Genomic DNA, 15,776 nt, shown 5'->3' on the forward strand with positions numbered 1-15,776 from the left:
TCAGTTGTTACAGACGGGACAGACATGACTGGGAGAAAGAATGTAAGAAAGAGACGGAGAGAAAGAACAACAGAGGGGAGAAGAGAGTGAGAAAGGGGGAAGAAAACAAACAAAAACAAACAAAAGTAGCAGAGACATATTTTAATAAAAAGCCACCTTCTCAGGGCTGGACTCGTCTTTGTGGTTCTGGTCATATCCACCCATCAGCAGGCAAATAGGTGAGGAGGTCAAAGGTCTTAGCTGACTTAGTCACAGAGTCAAAAACTGTCAGCCTCTTTGACCTCTCTGAAGGTCGGAGGTCAGCATGTCATGGAAGCAAATAAATATGATGGAACTTAAGCCTGGGGGGAGGGGCACAGGTGGTGTGAGCTGATAACGACCTTTAGTTCACACTTATCGGCACGACCTTCCCCCATCAGGTCCATCGGCTCTCAGCCACTCGCTTGGTAACGTTAGGCTGCTTTTCTCAGCTAATGTTAGCTTGTGTTGCTAACTGCTGATGCTGGGAGCCGAAGGAGGCACCGAGGTCCAAAGAGCTCAACCAGAGGAATCAGCCCATGGGTTGTTAGAGGGATGCTGGGATTGTCACTGTTTAACTGCAGAGAGTTTTTCGCTGCAGCATCTTTGACCTTCCTCCACGTGAGCAGAGCACAGCGGAGCAGCCTGCACATACATGCTGGATATACGAACTCTTCTCACCTAAGAGGCATATGCACTATGCGTAACCTAAGCAGCGGGTCGATGAAAGCAGATGCAGGTCAGAGTGCAGATAGGATGAGGGTGAAAGACGAGCTGAGTGGTCTGAGGGCAGGAAGAAGAGGATGAAAGCAAGCCCACATGCACACACACAGACGTCACACTCTGCACAGGTGAAGTGACATCTGAAACAGATTCTCTAACACGTGCCTGACGTTTCCTTTGCCGTTTATCTCTTCTCAGCGGCGAGCTGGAAATCAGAGATCTTTCCCACGTCTTTCCTTTCTGTTTGGAAACCAGAGTGGGATCAATAATGCGATTTATTTTTCTGTGAGTGTTTCCAGCAGTGTGACACGAGCACGGATCAGCGACTGCTCCGACACGAAGGTGACGAACGCTCTGAGAGAGGCTGCCGCTCGTGCACACGGAGGCCGTCGTGCTCGGTGACCTGTTGCTGCTCGCTGCGCCTGCCACACTACAACAATGTGTGAAAGAGAAGAAGTCTTTTGTAGTTCATGTATATTCAGCTCCAGTGAAATCATTTAACACAGTGCAGTGGGCTGAATATAAACCCAGCACAGACATTCTGGAAGTTTGTATTTGGATGATTTCCTTGTTGTAACGATGCTTCTTGGCAATAAATCTCACAATGTTGGAAAGGCTGTTTATTCCCCCATAAAAGGCGGCACATTTGTAAGGAAAAAATGGGCTGTGCATGACAAACTTGCCAAATCTTCTCTGCCAACAGCTTTTTCTGCTACTGCTAATCGAGTGCAGCATTATTTGGAGTGAGCCCCAGTTTCCTTTTCAGATAGAAGGCCAAGTTTCATATAACGATGTCAGAGACAGGCTGTGAAGTAGATGACAGCACAAGAAGACCGTTTCCTGGGCAGCCTTTAGTGCAAAGAAACTGTTACATCGAAGAAATCATTCAAACACAACTTCCTTTGCTCTTTGAGCCACGTTTATAATTTATGGTGATAAAGGAAGAAGGGAAAACTCTGCACGTCCATTTGCTGGGCAGACCTCTGATTATCCACGTGCTCGTTACTGATTGACTTTATTTCAGAGCTTCTGTCTGCAGAGCTGCTTTGAAAACATGTCCGATGTGTTTCTATTAACATTTCCCACTGATGGATTATGGAGGTGTTTGGGGGAAGGGCTTCTTACTGCTCCAGTGAGGTCCTCATCACCTGCCAGTGTGCAGCGATGAAGGCCGAGAGTTCACGCTCTAAGCATTTACTGACGAGCTGAATAAGAAAGGAGTGCACGCCGTAGGCTCGGAGCTCATCCAGCTAACTTCAGTTTCAACTTGCTGTTCTCACTGATATCAAAGTGTTGCACTTCTTAGCAGGCTATGTTGCCATGGTAACTGTTGCTTTGGAGCAGGTTATGCTCCTGATAGGAAATCAGCAGGGATGAAATCACTGCTGACTGACCAATTAGATCACTGGAAAACAGCAGACGCTCAGACAGTCACAGGGTCTGAAGGTTCGTCTTTATCTGGGGAGCCAGGAGTACCCTTCAGAGAGAGCTGGAGACTGCTGCAATCACAGCATTGTAAGAGGGTGTAACGTTATCCTTCTTCTATCCTGGATCGCCCCGAGTCTTCCCAGCTTTGACAAATATCCTGGGGTACCTGCATTTACTCAGAGCCTCTCTGATATGTAAATGTAGTGTTTGTAACGTGGGGAAACCTGAGAGACAAGATGTTTAACCCACCGAGAACACAATGTCCAGATGAATAGGACTTCCTTACCTGGATGAGCAACTTTTATCTTCCTTTAGAAAATGTTGTCACTATATGTCCATGTCTCTGATTGGTCAGCAGCTGCAAACTCTGTTATGTCAGTGTGCCATAGCTGGACTGATAAACCAAGTTGATAACAACCTTTATGTGACCTGTTAGCCTCACTGATGATGTCTGACAAGCCAGATAAACAGAAGATATCCTGGATAAATATATGGATTTGTTGAAGTGGACTGAGATGAAAGGAACTGGCCCCAACGAGGCGTTCATTATTGAATGAAACTGAACCGAGATCAGCAGCTGCCTGTTTAAATCTGAACCTGCACTGTGACTGCTTCCTGAACGATGAGCTGACAGAATGATGAGCTCAGACCAACTTAATCATCATATCTTTATTCATTTAATAAGCACTGAAAATATACAGTTTAAAATTCAAGCTGAAGCAGAAGGTCTGTCTGCACTGACGACAAGCGAGCGAGCGTAAAGTTCGGTCTGTGAGTGCAGAACGCTAATATGGCTGCAGCCTGGGTCACATGACTCAAACCGCTCCAACGTATTTACGATATGACCAAATATGTGCGATTAAAGCACAGCATCGTCATCATCAGGACGTTTTTCCTGCAGCTGTGTCGTGTGAGCGGCGTGGGGCGGTGTGGGTCAGTCACTCGGGTGCTGAGCTAAGTGCAGTCCACAGTAAAACACAGAGTACATTTATAGATATCTATATATATATATATATAACAGACTCTGCCCACCCCACACATTAGAAAGAGTAACAACAGAAACAACAGAAACACCAATGAAACACTTTTTTCCTCTGTTCATAAAGATATAGAAGAACAACAGCAACACGTTAGTTTTCTCTTTGTCAGGTCAAACATTCATGTGGTCTGTAAATGTAAACTAACACGAACTGTTACAGCTGGTGACGAAGAACAACCAGAGAGGTCACATGATCGTGTTTTACATGTTCAAACAGAAAGCTGTACACGCTCCTCTCTACGTGCTACGAAAGAACGGCGAACAGGAGGAGAACGTCACGGACAAAGAGCTCGCGGCAGCGTTAAAGCTCCAGAAACGGAGCCCTCGATGCTCCTACACACAGTCTGCTAGGTTTGTACGTAAGGTGACCTGTGCTCAGAAACCACCTGAGAGCAGCACACGTCCACGGAGAATGCTTTCAACCACGCCTCAGACAGACGTTTACGCCGATGACTCTGGGTCCTGCTTTGGACCTCCAAACCAGCCTTCAGCTGGAAGGAGTCCTGGAGGTGCTACTGCATTACAGTCACACTGATGCAGCATGTTAAATACACTTCACATTCTGATTCATGCTGTGGACCTGACTTCATGATGAAGATGTTTGGAAAACAGCAAACAAACTCGCTTCAGTTTGAGCTGTGGGTGGAGGTCACAGACTACCTTCATCAGTCCAGAGTAGCAGGTATACAACCACCTGTGGCTGAAGGCACCGCTGCAACCGTTCTCTGAAGGCTGATCAGTGTTCTGCATCGGCACCGGGGCCACGAAGGCAGACATGAAGCCTCATTTCTTGTCATACCAGAAGACACTTTTATCCAGTTTACTGATGACCTGAATCGTGCTGCTTAAAACCAGACAGCTTTGTTGACATAAAGCAGTTCGACACATTGCTCCCTGAGCCCGGATGTGCGAGAAGTTTCTTCTTGTTAAAAGGGAGGTTTTCCTTCCCACGGTTACCAAGTGCCTGCTCAGAGGCAGTCGTCTGATTGTTGCTGCTGTTGTTGTGATTTTGAAATGAATATTTGTGAGTAAACCGGTGTACCGTGTGTGCATCACAAACATTATTGTAAGTTTCATTGCATATTATGTATTTGGATGATATGGGGCAGGAATTACTCTGTTTTTCCATCACGTCTGGTTTTATCATGTGATCTGAGACAGTGAATCCAGATGCACAGGGCTCAATAATGAATGTAAGACTACATATTGTGTAGAACTGGAAATTTTTCATAAATATTAAGTATTAGTACTAAATATGTGATTTAAATGTACTGAAAAAAATCTAAACTGGATTGAGATCCACATATTTTCAGTTTCTTACACTGGTTTCAGGATCGACCTGTTATACAAATAAGAAAAGATATTCGTCTCCCTTCAGATGAGAGATTGGCCATTTCTGAAGATGTCATATCTTCCGCGAGAACGAGTGCTGTCCACAGACGGTTTCAGAGTACAGGTCTGAACTAGTATAACTAAGAGCAAAGCACCATAAAACACATTGAATCCAGCCAGAGAGCGAGGTTTAGTGACAGACTTCACTTCGTATTTAAGGCAATGTAAGTTAATTGAAATGTTTCTCTCATAACGAAAGCAAAAGTAAACCAACAGAAGCAATTAAGGTGCTGCTAAGAGTGGCTGCACCTAACGAAACCAGGCAAAACCAAACTGTCATGCTCGTTCTGAAAAACCTGTCTATGAAAAGCGCTTAATAAATAAACTTTACTTTACTTTACTTAAACAGACCTGTTTTAGTCTTAACGAAACGAGCAAACCCAACTTCATAGAGAGACACAAATATAAAAGCAAAGAGGATACTGAGGCGCGAACAGAACACGCAAGTTCTCAAAGGCCGCACAGTTTACAGAACAACCAGCATCCAGCTAAACGTAGAACCCATCTCATACAGATGAGTCTCAACGTCTCTGATTCATCCTCGCACTTTTGTTAGATAAACTTCAGGAGACCAAGGACCCTTTAATCAGATTTAGTGACAGCGAATAGAAATGAAAGTTCGATTTAAAGCATCACAGTAACACTGATCAGAGTACAAACACCAACCGATGAGCGTTTCATAGGGTTTGTTCTGTTTTTGTCAGTGGTACCCGAACGTCACACCAACATGCTCTGTGCAGTCCAGTGCTGTCTGAAACTGTGCAGGATGGTAGGAATGCTCATGTGTTCCTGTTTCACAGCTAGTTTCCTCTTTAAGAGACCAAGAAGAAAGAGAGAGAGAGCCCCTTTGTCCCTTGGATTGGGGTCGGGGCACTGCAACCCTGTGCCCATGCTCCGCCCCTGTGGGGCTGGTAACACCCCCATTGTTTAAAGACCCACAGTTCAACTCTCCCGAACCCGACCTGCCTCTATATCCAAAAACCTGACAGCAGTTGCAGTTCAGTGTCCAGAGGTGGCATTTCCTGAACATCTGGGGTCATCTGACCCCTGTCAGGCCCACTCTGATTGCACCTGTGAGGTGTTTGAAGAGGACTGCTTTTGTGAGGGGGCGCTATTTTATGGCTTCAGTAAAACTACGTTTTCCCTGTTTCCACCTCGGTCCGTATGTACAAGGACGGCTGTAGCTCAAAGTCTGAAAAATGAAGCCAGCGCTGAAGTACCTCAAACCTGCATTGCCTTTAAAGTCCAGCAGGGGTTGACTGTTTGGTCTATAAAAGTATATGAGAAAATGAACATCTTGTTCAGTTGATCTCTGAGCTCAGTGAACTCTTTAGTGATGAGTTTATGGTCTCAGTCGCTACTCAGGTCTGACTAGATAAAGCACAATGTTCGTTTTGGGAATAGCGGCCCCAGTAGAGTCACGAAGAACCGGGACATCGGGGTTGGGCTGCTACTCTGAGTGACCAGTGTACCTGGTGTTCAGAGTCAGATCCAACCCTCGCTCATGACTTCGTCTCAGAATGAAGAAAGATAATGAAAAGTCAAGATTGATCTTCACATCATCCATCTTTTATATTAAATCTGTGACCAGTGGCACAGGGTTAGATTTACTGAGCTGCAGAACTCAGGGGCACACACAAACGTTTACAGGGATCATTTTCAGTGTTTATGAAACAGAACCTTTACCTTTTAACTTTTGTCCTTGTGTTGTGAGGTATCATATGCCTAACCCTTAGAGATCGAAGTCGTTGTTGCCGATTACCCTCATTAACCCTACATTAGCAAAACATGTCATTAAAAAAATGTTCCTCTAAGTCTTGGCTGAAGACAAGAAAATAATTCAACTTTTTTTCAAGTTTTTTTCTTTTTTCTAAAACACAGGGTAAGTGTAGGAGTCGGGGTAGGAGTCGAGGGCAGGTTAGCAGTCGAGGTCAGGGTAGGAGTCGGGGGCAGGGTAGCAGTCGGGGGGAAAGGGTAGGAGTCAGGGTAGGAGTCGAGGGCAGGTTAGCAGTCGGGGCAGGGTAGGAGTCGGGGGCAGGGTAGGAGTCAGGGGAAGGGTAGCAGTCGAGGTCAGGGTAGGAGTCAGGGGCAGGGTAGCAGTCGGGGGAAGGGTAGGAGTCGGGGCAGGCTAGGAGTCGAGGTCAGGGTAGGAGTCGGGGGCAGGGCAGGAGTCTGGGGCAGGGTAGGAGTCAAGGGCAGGGTAGCAGTTGGGGTCAGGGTAGCAGTCGGGGGCAGGGTAGCAGTCGGGGGCAGGGTAGGAGTCGGGGGCAGGTTAGCAGTCGGGGCAGGGTAGGAGTCAGGGTAGGATTTGGGGGCAGGGTAGCAGTTGGGGTCAGGGTAGGAGTCGGGGGCACGGTAAAAGTCAGGGGAAGGGTAGCAGTCGAGGTCAGGGTAGGAGTCGGGGGCAGGTTAGCAGTCGGGGCAGGGTAGGAGTCAGGGTAGGAGTCGAGGGCAGGTTAGCAGTCGGGGCAGGGTAGGAGTCAGGGGAAGGGTAGCAGTCGAGGTCAGGGTAGGAGTCGGGGGCAGGGTAGCAGTCGGGGGAAGGGTAGGAGTCGGGGCAGGCTAGGAGTCGAGGTCAGGGTAGGAGTCGAGGGCAGGGTAGCAGTCGGGGGCAGGGTAGGAGTCGGGGGGCAGGGTAGGAGTCAGGGTAGGAGTCAAGGGCAGATTAGCAGTCGGGGCAGGGTAGGAGTCAGGGGAAGGGTAGCAGTCGAGGTCAGGGTAGGAGTCGGGGGCAGGGTAGCAGTCGGGGGAAGGGTAGGAGTCGGGGCAGGCTAGGAGTCGAGGTCAGGGTAGGAGTCGGGGGAAGGGCAGGAGTCTGGGGCAGGGTAGGAGTCGAGGGCAGGGTAGCAGTCGGGGGCAGGGCAGGAGTCGGGGGGCAGGGTAGCAGTCGAGATAAGGGTAGGAGTCGGGGGGAGGGCAGGAGTAGGGGGCAGGGTAGGAGTCTGGGGCAGGGTAGGAGTCAGGGTAGGATTTGGGGGCAGGGTAGCAGTCGGGGTGAGGGTAGGAGTAGGGGCAGGGTAGGAGATGGTGTCAGGGCCAGAGTCGGGGGCAGGAGTTGGTGCCAGGGCAGGAGTCGGGGGAAGGGTAGGAGTTGGGGTTAGGATTGAGATTATTTAGACCTCACACTGTTGAAGTGTTGAAACAGCATTCACAGATGCTCAGGTAAGGCTGTTTATGTCCCACTTCAAGTGTGAGCTGCAGTTTTTAGTCTTTAACCTCAGATCAAACAGGTATGTATTTCACTTTGTATCTGCCAGTAAAAGTCCATCTGAAAGGCAGCGTTGTCTGAACGCTGAATCTCAGTTGTGATTTTTTTCCATCGGGAGCCAAACAAAGTCATTTTGTCAAAGCTGCTGGTGAGTCTGTTACACACATGTTGTCCTTTGGTTTCCAACTCCTGATTTTCATCACAAAGGCTCACGAGTCTGGTGGACACATTTTAATCTAAACCACAGTCAACAATCCTAAACCAAAATGATTTTTAGCGCCTAAACACTGAACAAAATGAACAAATGGCATCTCCGAACACAAAAGGTCATTAAACCTCGACGCGTTTCTCCACCACAGATCCCAAACAACACCTTATCTAACTGTGAGATGCATCTGGCAACACGGTGCAGTGTAAACCCCCAACCCCCCCGCACACAAGCACCATGTAGAAAGTCAAAGGAAACGTGTCCTTCCATGGGTGTCTTAGGTTTGTTGAGTCTCAGCTGAGAAATGTCACTCAAATAAGAAATGACATTCACCTGACCCCCATATTTAACAGAATCTCGTCTTGCTCTTTTACTTCTACAAGCTGCAGATTTCACATCAGTCCAGTCACACTTCTGGCCCAGTAAAATGCTGGCAGCAGCATATTACATTATGTGGCCTCCATTTACCAAAACCATCACAGCAAAAATGTCCTAGTTCTCCAGACTGAAAGCATTTCAAACTTTAGGAATGATCTGCTCCTTCTCTGCATGTCTTCGTGGTCCAGAGTTTCCGATGTTCTATTTATTTATTGTAAAAGCATCAGAGTTTCTGATTTGGCATCGGCAGCTCCTGTTTAACTCCTCCTGATTTTCATACATTCACTTCACCTCCTGCCTTCTCGTCACAGAGTCATCTCTCCAGGGACGCCACAGATCCAGTTTCTTTTCACAAGGCTGTTGTTTTGGAGCTCGAATGAATATTCATCAGCTCTCTTGAAGCTGGATGAGAGTTTTTCCAGAGGCATTTTAGTATTTTATGTGTCCGTCTTATCGCATAAAGTTTCAAAACACGAGTCTGGGCATCGGACATCTCTGCTACTCTTCACTCTAAACTTGTCCCCACATCCCCTCTTTCCATCCCTAAATCCTTTTCCTTTCAAACTCATCCTCCTTGTCGCCCTCCCCCCCGCCCCAGGCCAGTCTCCTCATTGGGGGGCGGGAGGGCTCGTGCCGCTAGAGAGCTGTAATCTGAGTCAATTCTGTGTTGGAGTTCCCAGTTCCATGGGTCTCTCCCCTCTGTGGGGGGTCCACCCCCACCAAGGGGAGCTCCACGCCTAGTCATGCTGGATTCGGCGTCCCTCCCCCTAGCCCCCCGCCGTCTCCGGCTTTGCAGCTGTAGGCAGCCGCCACCTCCCTGGCGATGCTCCTCATTCTGCCAGACTGCTGGGGGTCGAGGCGGAATGGAGACGGGTGGCAGAACTCTCGGAAGCAGCGCTTGAAGTTTTCATCGAGGAAGGCATATAGCACGGGATTCAAGCTGCTGTTGACGTAGCCTAGTGCGATGCAGAAGTGCATGAGGACCACTGTGAATAGGCTACTCAGGTTGAAGCCCAGAAACTGAGCCAGGACCATGATTTGGATCGGGGTCCAACACACCACAAATGCCGCCACCACGACCAGAACCATCCTGGTGATGCGCCGCAGGTTTCGGTCCTTTTCCTTGGAGCCAGACAGGATGCGGACGCTGCGCAGGCGTTTGACCATCAGGCTGTAGCAGATGCTGATGATGGCCACAGGAATGAGGAAGGAGAAGACGAAGACACAGGTACCAAAGACGGGATCCCAGTGGCTCTTTGGCTCGGGCAGAGCCACTATGCACTCCAAACCTATAAGTTCAAAAGAGAAATAAAGAAGAAGTATTAAATACGGGAGAAAAAGGGGGAGGGCAGGGGGAGATGTAGGTTGGTCGGTGTATGTGTTGTTGGCATGAATGTCAAGGACAGCGGCTGATGTTCTATTAAAGGTGGAATATGTTAGTGTGACGAGTTACACTTTCAAACAGAGAAGTACGCGGCAGGGTTTGTTTTGAATAACGTGATTTTATGAGTTCACAGTGAGAGATCTGCTCTTGCTCTTGACGAAGGCGGTCGCACTTTTCTCCTCCTCCTCCTCTCCCTTAGCTTCCCTGCTTAGCCTCTTGTGTCCTTGTCTAGTCTCGTGTTTTTTGTATTACTTTCCCTGGAACACTCTCTCACAGTCTGTACTCTAAAACCTAAAAGAGAATTATGGAATGGATCAACTGGTCCCTAAATGCAATTGACACCCCTTTCTCAATGAGAAGTCTGGGCTTGAGTGAGCCTGAGTGCTGAAGATATCTACCTATTCGGAACCATGATAACAGGGTTCTGGCTGATCGGAGCTGGCTTGGCCCTGACTTATCGAAGAATTAAGGAAGCGGAACCGGCTGTTCAAACCCCCACAAGGCTGCCCGCTGGGATTGAAATGATGGGACGAGGCGTGAGTTTCTCAAAATGGGCTCATTGAGTGCAGCACGGAGAAGATCTTGGAGAACGCACGGCTGCCGTGAATACTCAGAACAAGACCTCTGAGTGAAAAACTGGATTACATCTGGGGCTAGCTCGAACAACAACTGTGAGCGCAAATTCGATCACATCTTGGGGGAGTGTACTGTGGTCGTGAGTTCTCAGAACCTGCTCTTAGAGCAAAAAGGACGACAACATCACGGAACGTAAGTTTGGATAACATCATAGAAAGCTCACGGCTCTCCAACGGCAGATTGAGCGACCAGTGTTGGACTGTAGAACTGCTTTGAAATTCATATGAGTTGTTCGCACTAAAGTACAGGGAGTGCAGAATTATTAGGCAAGTTGTATTTTTAAGGAATAATTTTATTATTGAATAACAACCATGTTCTCAATGAACCCAAAAAACTCATTAATATCAAAGCTGAATGTCTTTGGAAGTAGTTTTTAGTTTGTTTTTAGTTTTAGCTATTTTAGGGGGATATCTGTGTGTGAAGGTGACTATTACTGTGCATAATTATTAGGCAACTTAGGCAACAACAAAAAACAAATATATACCCATTTCAATTATTTATTTTTACCAGTGAAACCAATATAACATCTCCACATTCACAAATATACATTTCTGACATTCAAAAACAAAACAAATCAGCGACCAATATAGCCACCTTTCTTTGCAAGGACACTCAAAAGCCTGCCATCCATGGATTCTGTCAGTGTTTTGATCTGTTCACCATCAACATTGCGTGCAGCAGCAACCACAGCCTCCCAGACACTGTTCAGAGAGGTGTACTGTTTTCCCTCCTTGTAAATCTCACATTTGATGATGGACCACAGGTTCTCAATGGGGTTCAGATCAGGTGAACAAGGAGGCCATGTCATTAGTTTTTCTTCTTTTATACCCTTTCTTGCCAGCCACGCTGTGGAGTACTTGGACGCGTGTGATGGAGCATTGTCCTGCATGAAAATCATGTTTTTCTTGAAGGATGCAGACTTCTTCCTGTACCACTGCTTGAAGAAGGTGTCTTCCAGAAACTGGCAGTAGGACTGGGAGTTGAGCTTGACTCCATCCTCAACCCGAAAAGGCCCCACAAGCTCATCTTTGATGATACCAGCCCAAACCAGTACTCCACCTCCACCTTGCTGGCGTCTGAGTCGGACTGGAGCTCTCTGCCCTTTACCAATCCAGCCACGGGCCCATCCATCTGGCCCATCAAGACTCACTCTCATTTCATCAGTCCATAAAACCTTAGAAAAACCAGTCTTGAGATATTTCTTGGCCCAGTCTTGACGTTTCAGCTTGTGTGTCTTGTTCAGTGGTGGTCGTCTTTCAGCCTTTCTTACCTTGGCCATGTCTCTGAGTATTGCACACCTTGTGCTTTTGGGCACTCCAGTGATGTTGCAGCTCTGAAATATGGCCAAACTGGTGGCAAGTGGCATCTTGGCAGCTGCACGCTTGACTTTTCTCAGTTCATGGGCAGTTATTTTGCGCCTTGGTTTTTCCACACGCTTCTTGCGACCCTGTTGACTATTTTGAATGAGACTGCTGCATCCCTCTGCAAGATATCTCACTATTTTTGACTTTTCTGAGCCTGTCAAGTCCTTCTTTTGACCCATTTTGCCAAAGGAAGGGACGTTGCCTAATAATTATGCACACCTGATATAGGGTGTTGATGTCATTAGACCACACCCCTTCTCATTACAGCGATGCACATCACCTAATATGCTTAATTGGTAGTAGGCTTTCGAGCCTATACAGCTTGGAGTAAGACAACATGCATGAAGAGGATGATGTGGACAAAATACTCATTTGCCTAATAATTCTGCACTCCCTGTAAAAACCACCATCACTTCATGCGGATACCCTCTCGGCGCCAGCTGTGGTCTCAAGGCTGGAGCCGAACAACAACACCCTGATAACGACTGTGTTTAGTCTGTCCCTTCCCATTCATGCAAGGCCACCTGGGTTGGCTGGAAGACTGTTTACTTAGCCTAGCAGGGTGAAGGAGACTGTCTCAGCTGAGCTCTGGACACACACACACATACATACATATTCTGATATACACACACTCATCCCCCCTCCCTTTCCAAACGCCTTTGACGTTTATTCCCCTCCGATGCTGACGGTGGATCAAGGAGACCAGCGCACGCACGCCTGGATGTGCTGTCTAAATCGGCTGTCTCTCACCTTTACCCCCCTGCTGCTTGTCATGTGTTTCTTTGGTGTATTTAGAGTTTTTTCATGTGCAGAGGTGTTTTTTCTGTTCTCAAACTGATCTCCCTGTTGGAGCTCAGTCTGGGGGGAGTTATTTTTTTCTCCTTATCTTTCCTCATGTGGTGCATCTTCCATTGTTATACCTCTCTGACCTGTCTTCCCCATGTGATGTTTGTGTAATGTATGTATGGTCAGAAGGGTAAGTCGGCGCTGGCAAACGTCGGCAGCCTTAACCCAATTTCCTTCGGGGTCAACCTTCAGGATCAATAAAGTTTTATTGAATTGAATTGACGTCGAGTATACGGCAGCGCTTTGTCCTCATGAGTTCCTGGTGGAGAATCGTGTGTGTTAGACTGCTTTTGATTGGATGTATGCTCCAGTTTTAGTTCAAGGATCCACAGTCCTGCACTCAGAGAGGAGTAAACCTCCAGCTACTCATTTGCAATGCAGCCGGCAGGATGGAAGAGAACCTACAGGGAACAACGTCCCTGATATCTGCATATTAATGTGCTTATTAAAAATGCTAATTAGTATGCTAATAACAGAAACAGGCACATAAAAGCGAAAAGAAAAATGGGAGGTGCAAAGGATAAAAGGTATGAATGTATGAATGAGCAGTGACAGGAGAGTCAGCTGGTTTAATCAGTTTAATCATAATACAGTCTGCAGCTGGAGAAGGCAGACAGGAAGATAAATGTGTCTGAGCCCATGGAGAGATAAGAAAGTAATGACTGCAGAGTTATGCCACAACCCAACGGAGGAGACAGCAGAAGGAAAAAGAACAAAAGTTCACCGCAAACACCTGGAAATCCAAAACCAACACACTTCCAAATCAAACACAGGCATGTCAGTGGGACATCACAGCGAGAAACAGCCACGGTTCACAACTGCACCTTAAAACAGCTCCGACCTTCTTCAGCAGGTCAGATACCTGATTGCAGCACACCCTCATCAGTTCACCTTCATCACCTGCATTCACTAAATAACTGAAAACTGCACCTTAAAGACTCAACTTAGACCTGAGCTCACATACTAGTCTTTTAAGTCCAGCACTGAGAACGATGACCACAGCTCATCCTTCATTTGGAGGAAGAGCCCAAACTCACAAAGATCGGAAAAAATTCCTTCCAGAAACGCAACGTTTCATACCGGAATCGAGTCATGTGACCCCAGTTACCAATCAACCTCGATTAACTGACCTGTCCATTAAATAAAGGTCCACCTTCATCCTCCACCCTCCCTCCTCCACACATGTGCAAACCATCTCAGCCTCTCTGAGCTGTTCCTCTGATGGACTCGTCCTACTCGCACCCTGTGAAGGTCTTTACTGAGATTAAGATGCTCAGACCAACGGTCATGTTCATCTAGAACTTTGACAGGGTTTAGTGTTAAAGTGCTGGGAGGAGTCAGGGGCAGCGCCTGACTCTGTTCCTGCTCAGACGAGCTCCGAGCCTGCCATCGATTCGCCAAAGACGCCACAAACGGGCCTAAAAATGATTGATTACCTGTTGGCAGGTAAGTTTGCTGACATTAGCTGGATTTGATGTTTTATTAATATGCTTGAAGAATGCAGATTACAGGCAGATCTTTTTATTCCTGAGGCCTGAGTGCAGGAGCACGAGCCACGGCCGAGCTCTGCACCAATCAGACGGGTCCTGATCCAACAAGTGTGTTTGTAATGAATTAAGAGCATTTTACAGTCCGCGGAGACTTCACACTAATTACAGCCTACTTTTAACTACAGGGTCAGCACTTTGTTTCTAATTTCTAACCATTTTCACACTGCACAGTTAGCACAAACACTTCCTGTCACCATTAATTCAGCCTTCCCTGAGAAAATGTCCTATGAAAAAGTCACAGCAAACTCTGCAAAGCCATGACAGCGATTCAGCCAGCGAGAGCAATAACCACACACACTTCCAAATATGTCCCACTGCAGCCTCTGCTTAACCGTCTACATGATGTTAAAGCTGTTAACACAGAGTTTTCTCACCCTAAACAAAAACCAGACTGAACTGATTGTTTTTGGAGGCCACGCCCCTTTGGATGAGCTAACTCAGAACCTCGGTCCTCTCGCTTGTCATCATTCTCAGACTGTTAGAAACCTCAGAGTGTCTTTAGTCGGATCTTTAAATGAGAGAACCAAGCTGTGAAAAACAGTTTTCATCAGTTCGGTGAAATTGCCAAAGCGATGTCTCATCTTCCTCCTAAAGACCTGGACAAACGTATCGATCACCACTAGACTGGACTACTGCAGTTCTCTCTGTTTGGGTCTCCAACACTCGTCTCTCCGTCGCCTGCAGTTAGTCCAAAATGTTGCTGCACGTCTTTTAACAGGTGTTAGAAGACAAACTTACACCAGCTCCCTGTCCATTATCGTGTTGGTTTTAAGATTTTTAAAGTGTTAAATGGTGGCAACCTCCTCCACATATTTAACCTGAAAACAGCACTGAGATCATCCAACAGATGCTCTTAGTACAGCCGAGGTTAAAGCGTAGAGGAGATTGGGCCTGGACTCTGGAGTAACTTGATATTCGTACTTCAGAGTCTGTGTTTTACGTTTAGTTTGACTACTATCAGGTTTTTTATCAAAGTATCTGCTTCTTCATTTCTAAACCCGACGTGAATGTGTCTCAGTAAAAATGAAGCGCTGCAGTGAGCAGAGGAGAGCACTGATCACTTACACAGGTGTGTGAGTTCTGCACACGGGAAAAGGTTTAAACGACGGAGGGTCAAAGTTCATTCACACTGGAAGACCATAAATTAATGACCACGTCCTCACGCACGAGGACAGTGCAGCCTTAGAGACCCACGACTGGGGCACTACACAGGGATGATTTTCCATCATGCCCACATCTGTGAGTCTCCCAGATGTGTGTGTCAGTTACTAAGACAACGTGCCAACAGTAGTGCAGAACAAGCCGAGTGTGCTCAGAGGTCATGTGACGGTGGACAGATCTACTTTTCAGTCTGTGATTGGTGGAAATCAGAGACACCGCTGCAGTGTGTCGCAGTTCTGGAAAAGGTCAGCCTGCACTCACTCAGTAACGGCTCTTTGTTACTAAGTGACGGATCTTTGGACACGTCTCACATTTTTACAGTAAATGTGACGTAGTGGGTTGACCCCGCCCACCCCAGTTTGGACCTCAAGAGACGGAGACAGAAGATTGACTCTGAGGTGCTTTAGAGTAGAGAGGGTCTGCGTCTGCTCGAGCGTTCAC

The 15,776-nt window shown here is 47.2% G+C and overlaps 1 protein-coding gene across 3 annotated transcripts in view; it reads right to left on the bottom strand.

The window, feature by feature from the left end:
• Positions 1–2,823: 2,823 nt before the first annotated feature.
• The window catches only part of oprl1 (opiate receptor-like 1), an 84,162-nt gene continuing 71,209 nt past the window's right edge, over positions 2,824–15,776 (bottom strand). For all 3 annotated transcript variants that reach the window (XM_076878327.1, XM_004567620.3, XM_076878329.1), the window contains one exon: positions 2,824–9,683. In XM_076878327.1, the coding sequence (XP_076734442.1) occupies positions 9,136–9,683 (548 nt within the window). In that variant the 3' untranslated portion in view covers positions 2,824–9,135. The remainder of the gene's footprint in view (positions 9,684–15,776) is intronic.

The sequence above is a fragment of the Maylandia zebra genome, linkage group LG20 (genome assembly GCF_041146795.1).
Source record: "Maylandia zebra isolate NMK-2024a linkage group LG20, Mzebra_GT3a, whole genome shotgun sequence".
NCBI classification, from domain to species: domain Eukaryota; kingdom Metazoa; phylum Chordata; class Actinopteri; order Cichliformes; family Cichlidae; genus Maylandia; species Maylandia zebra.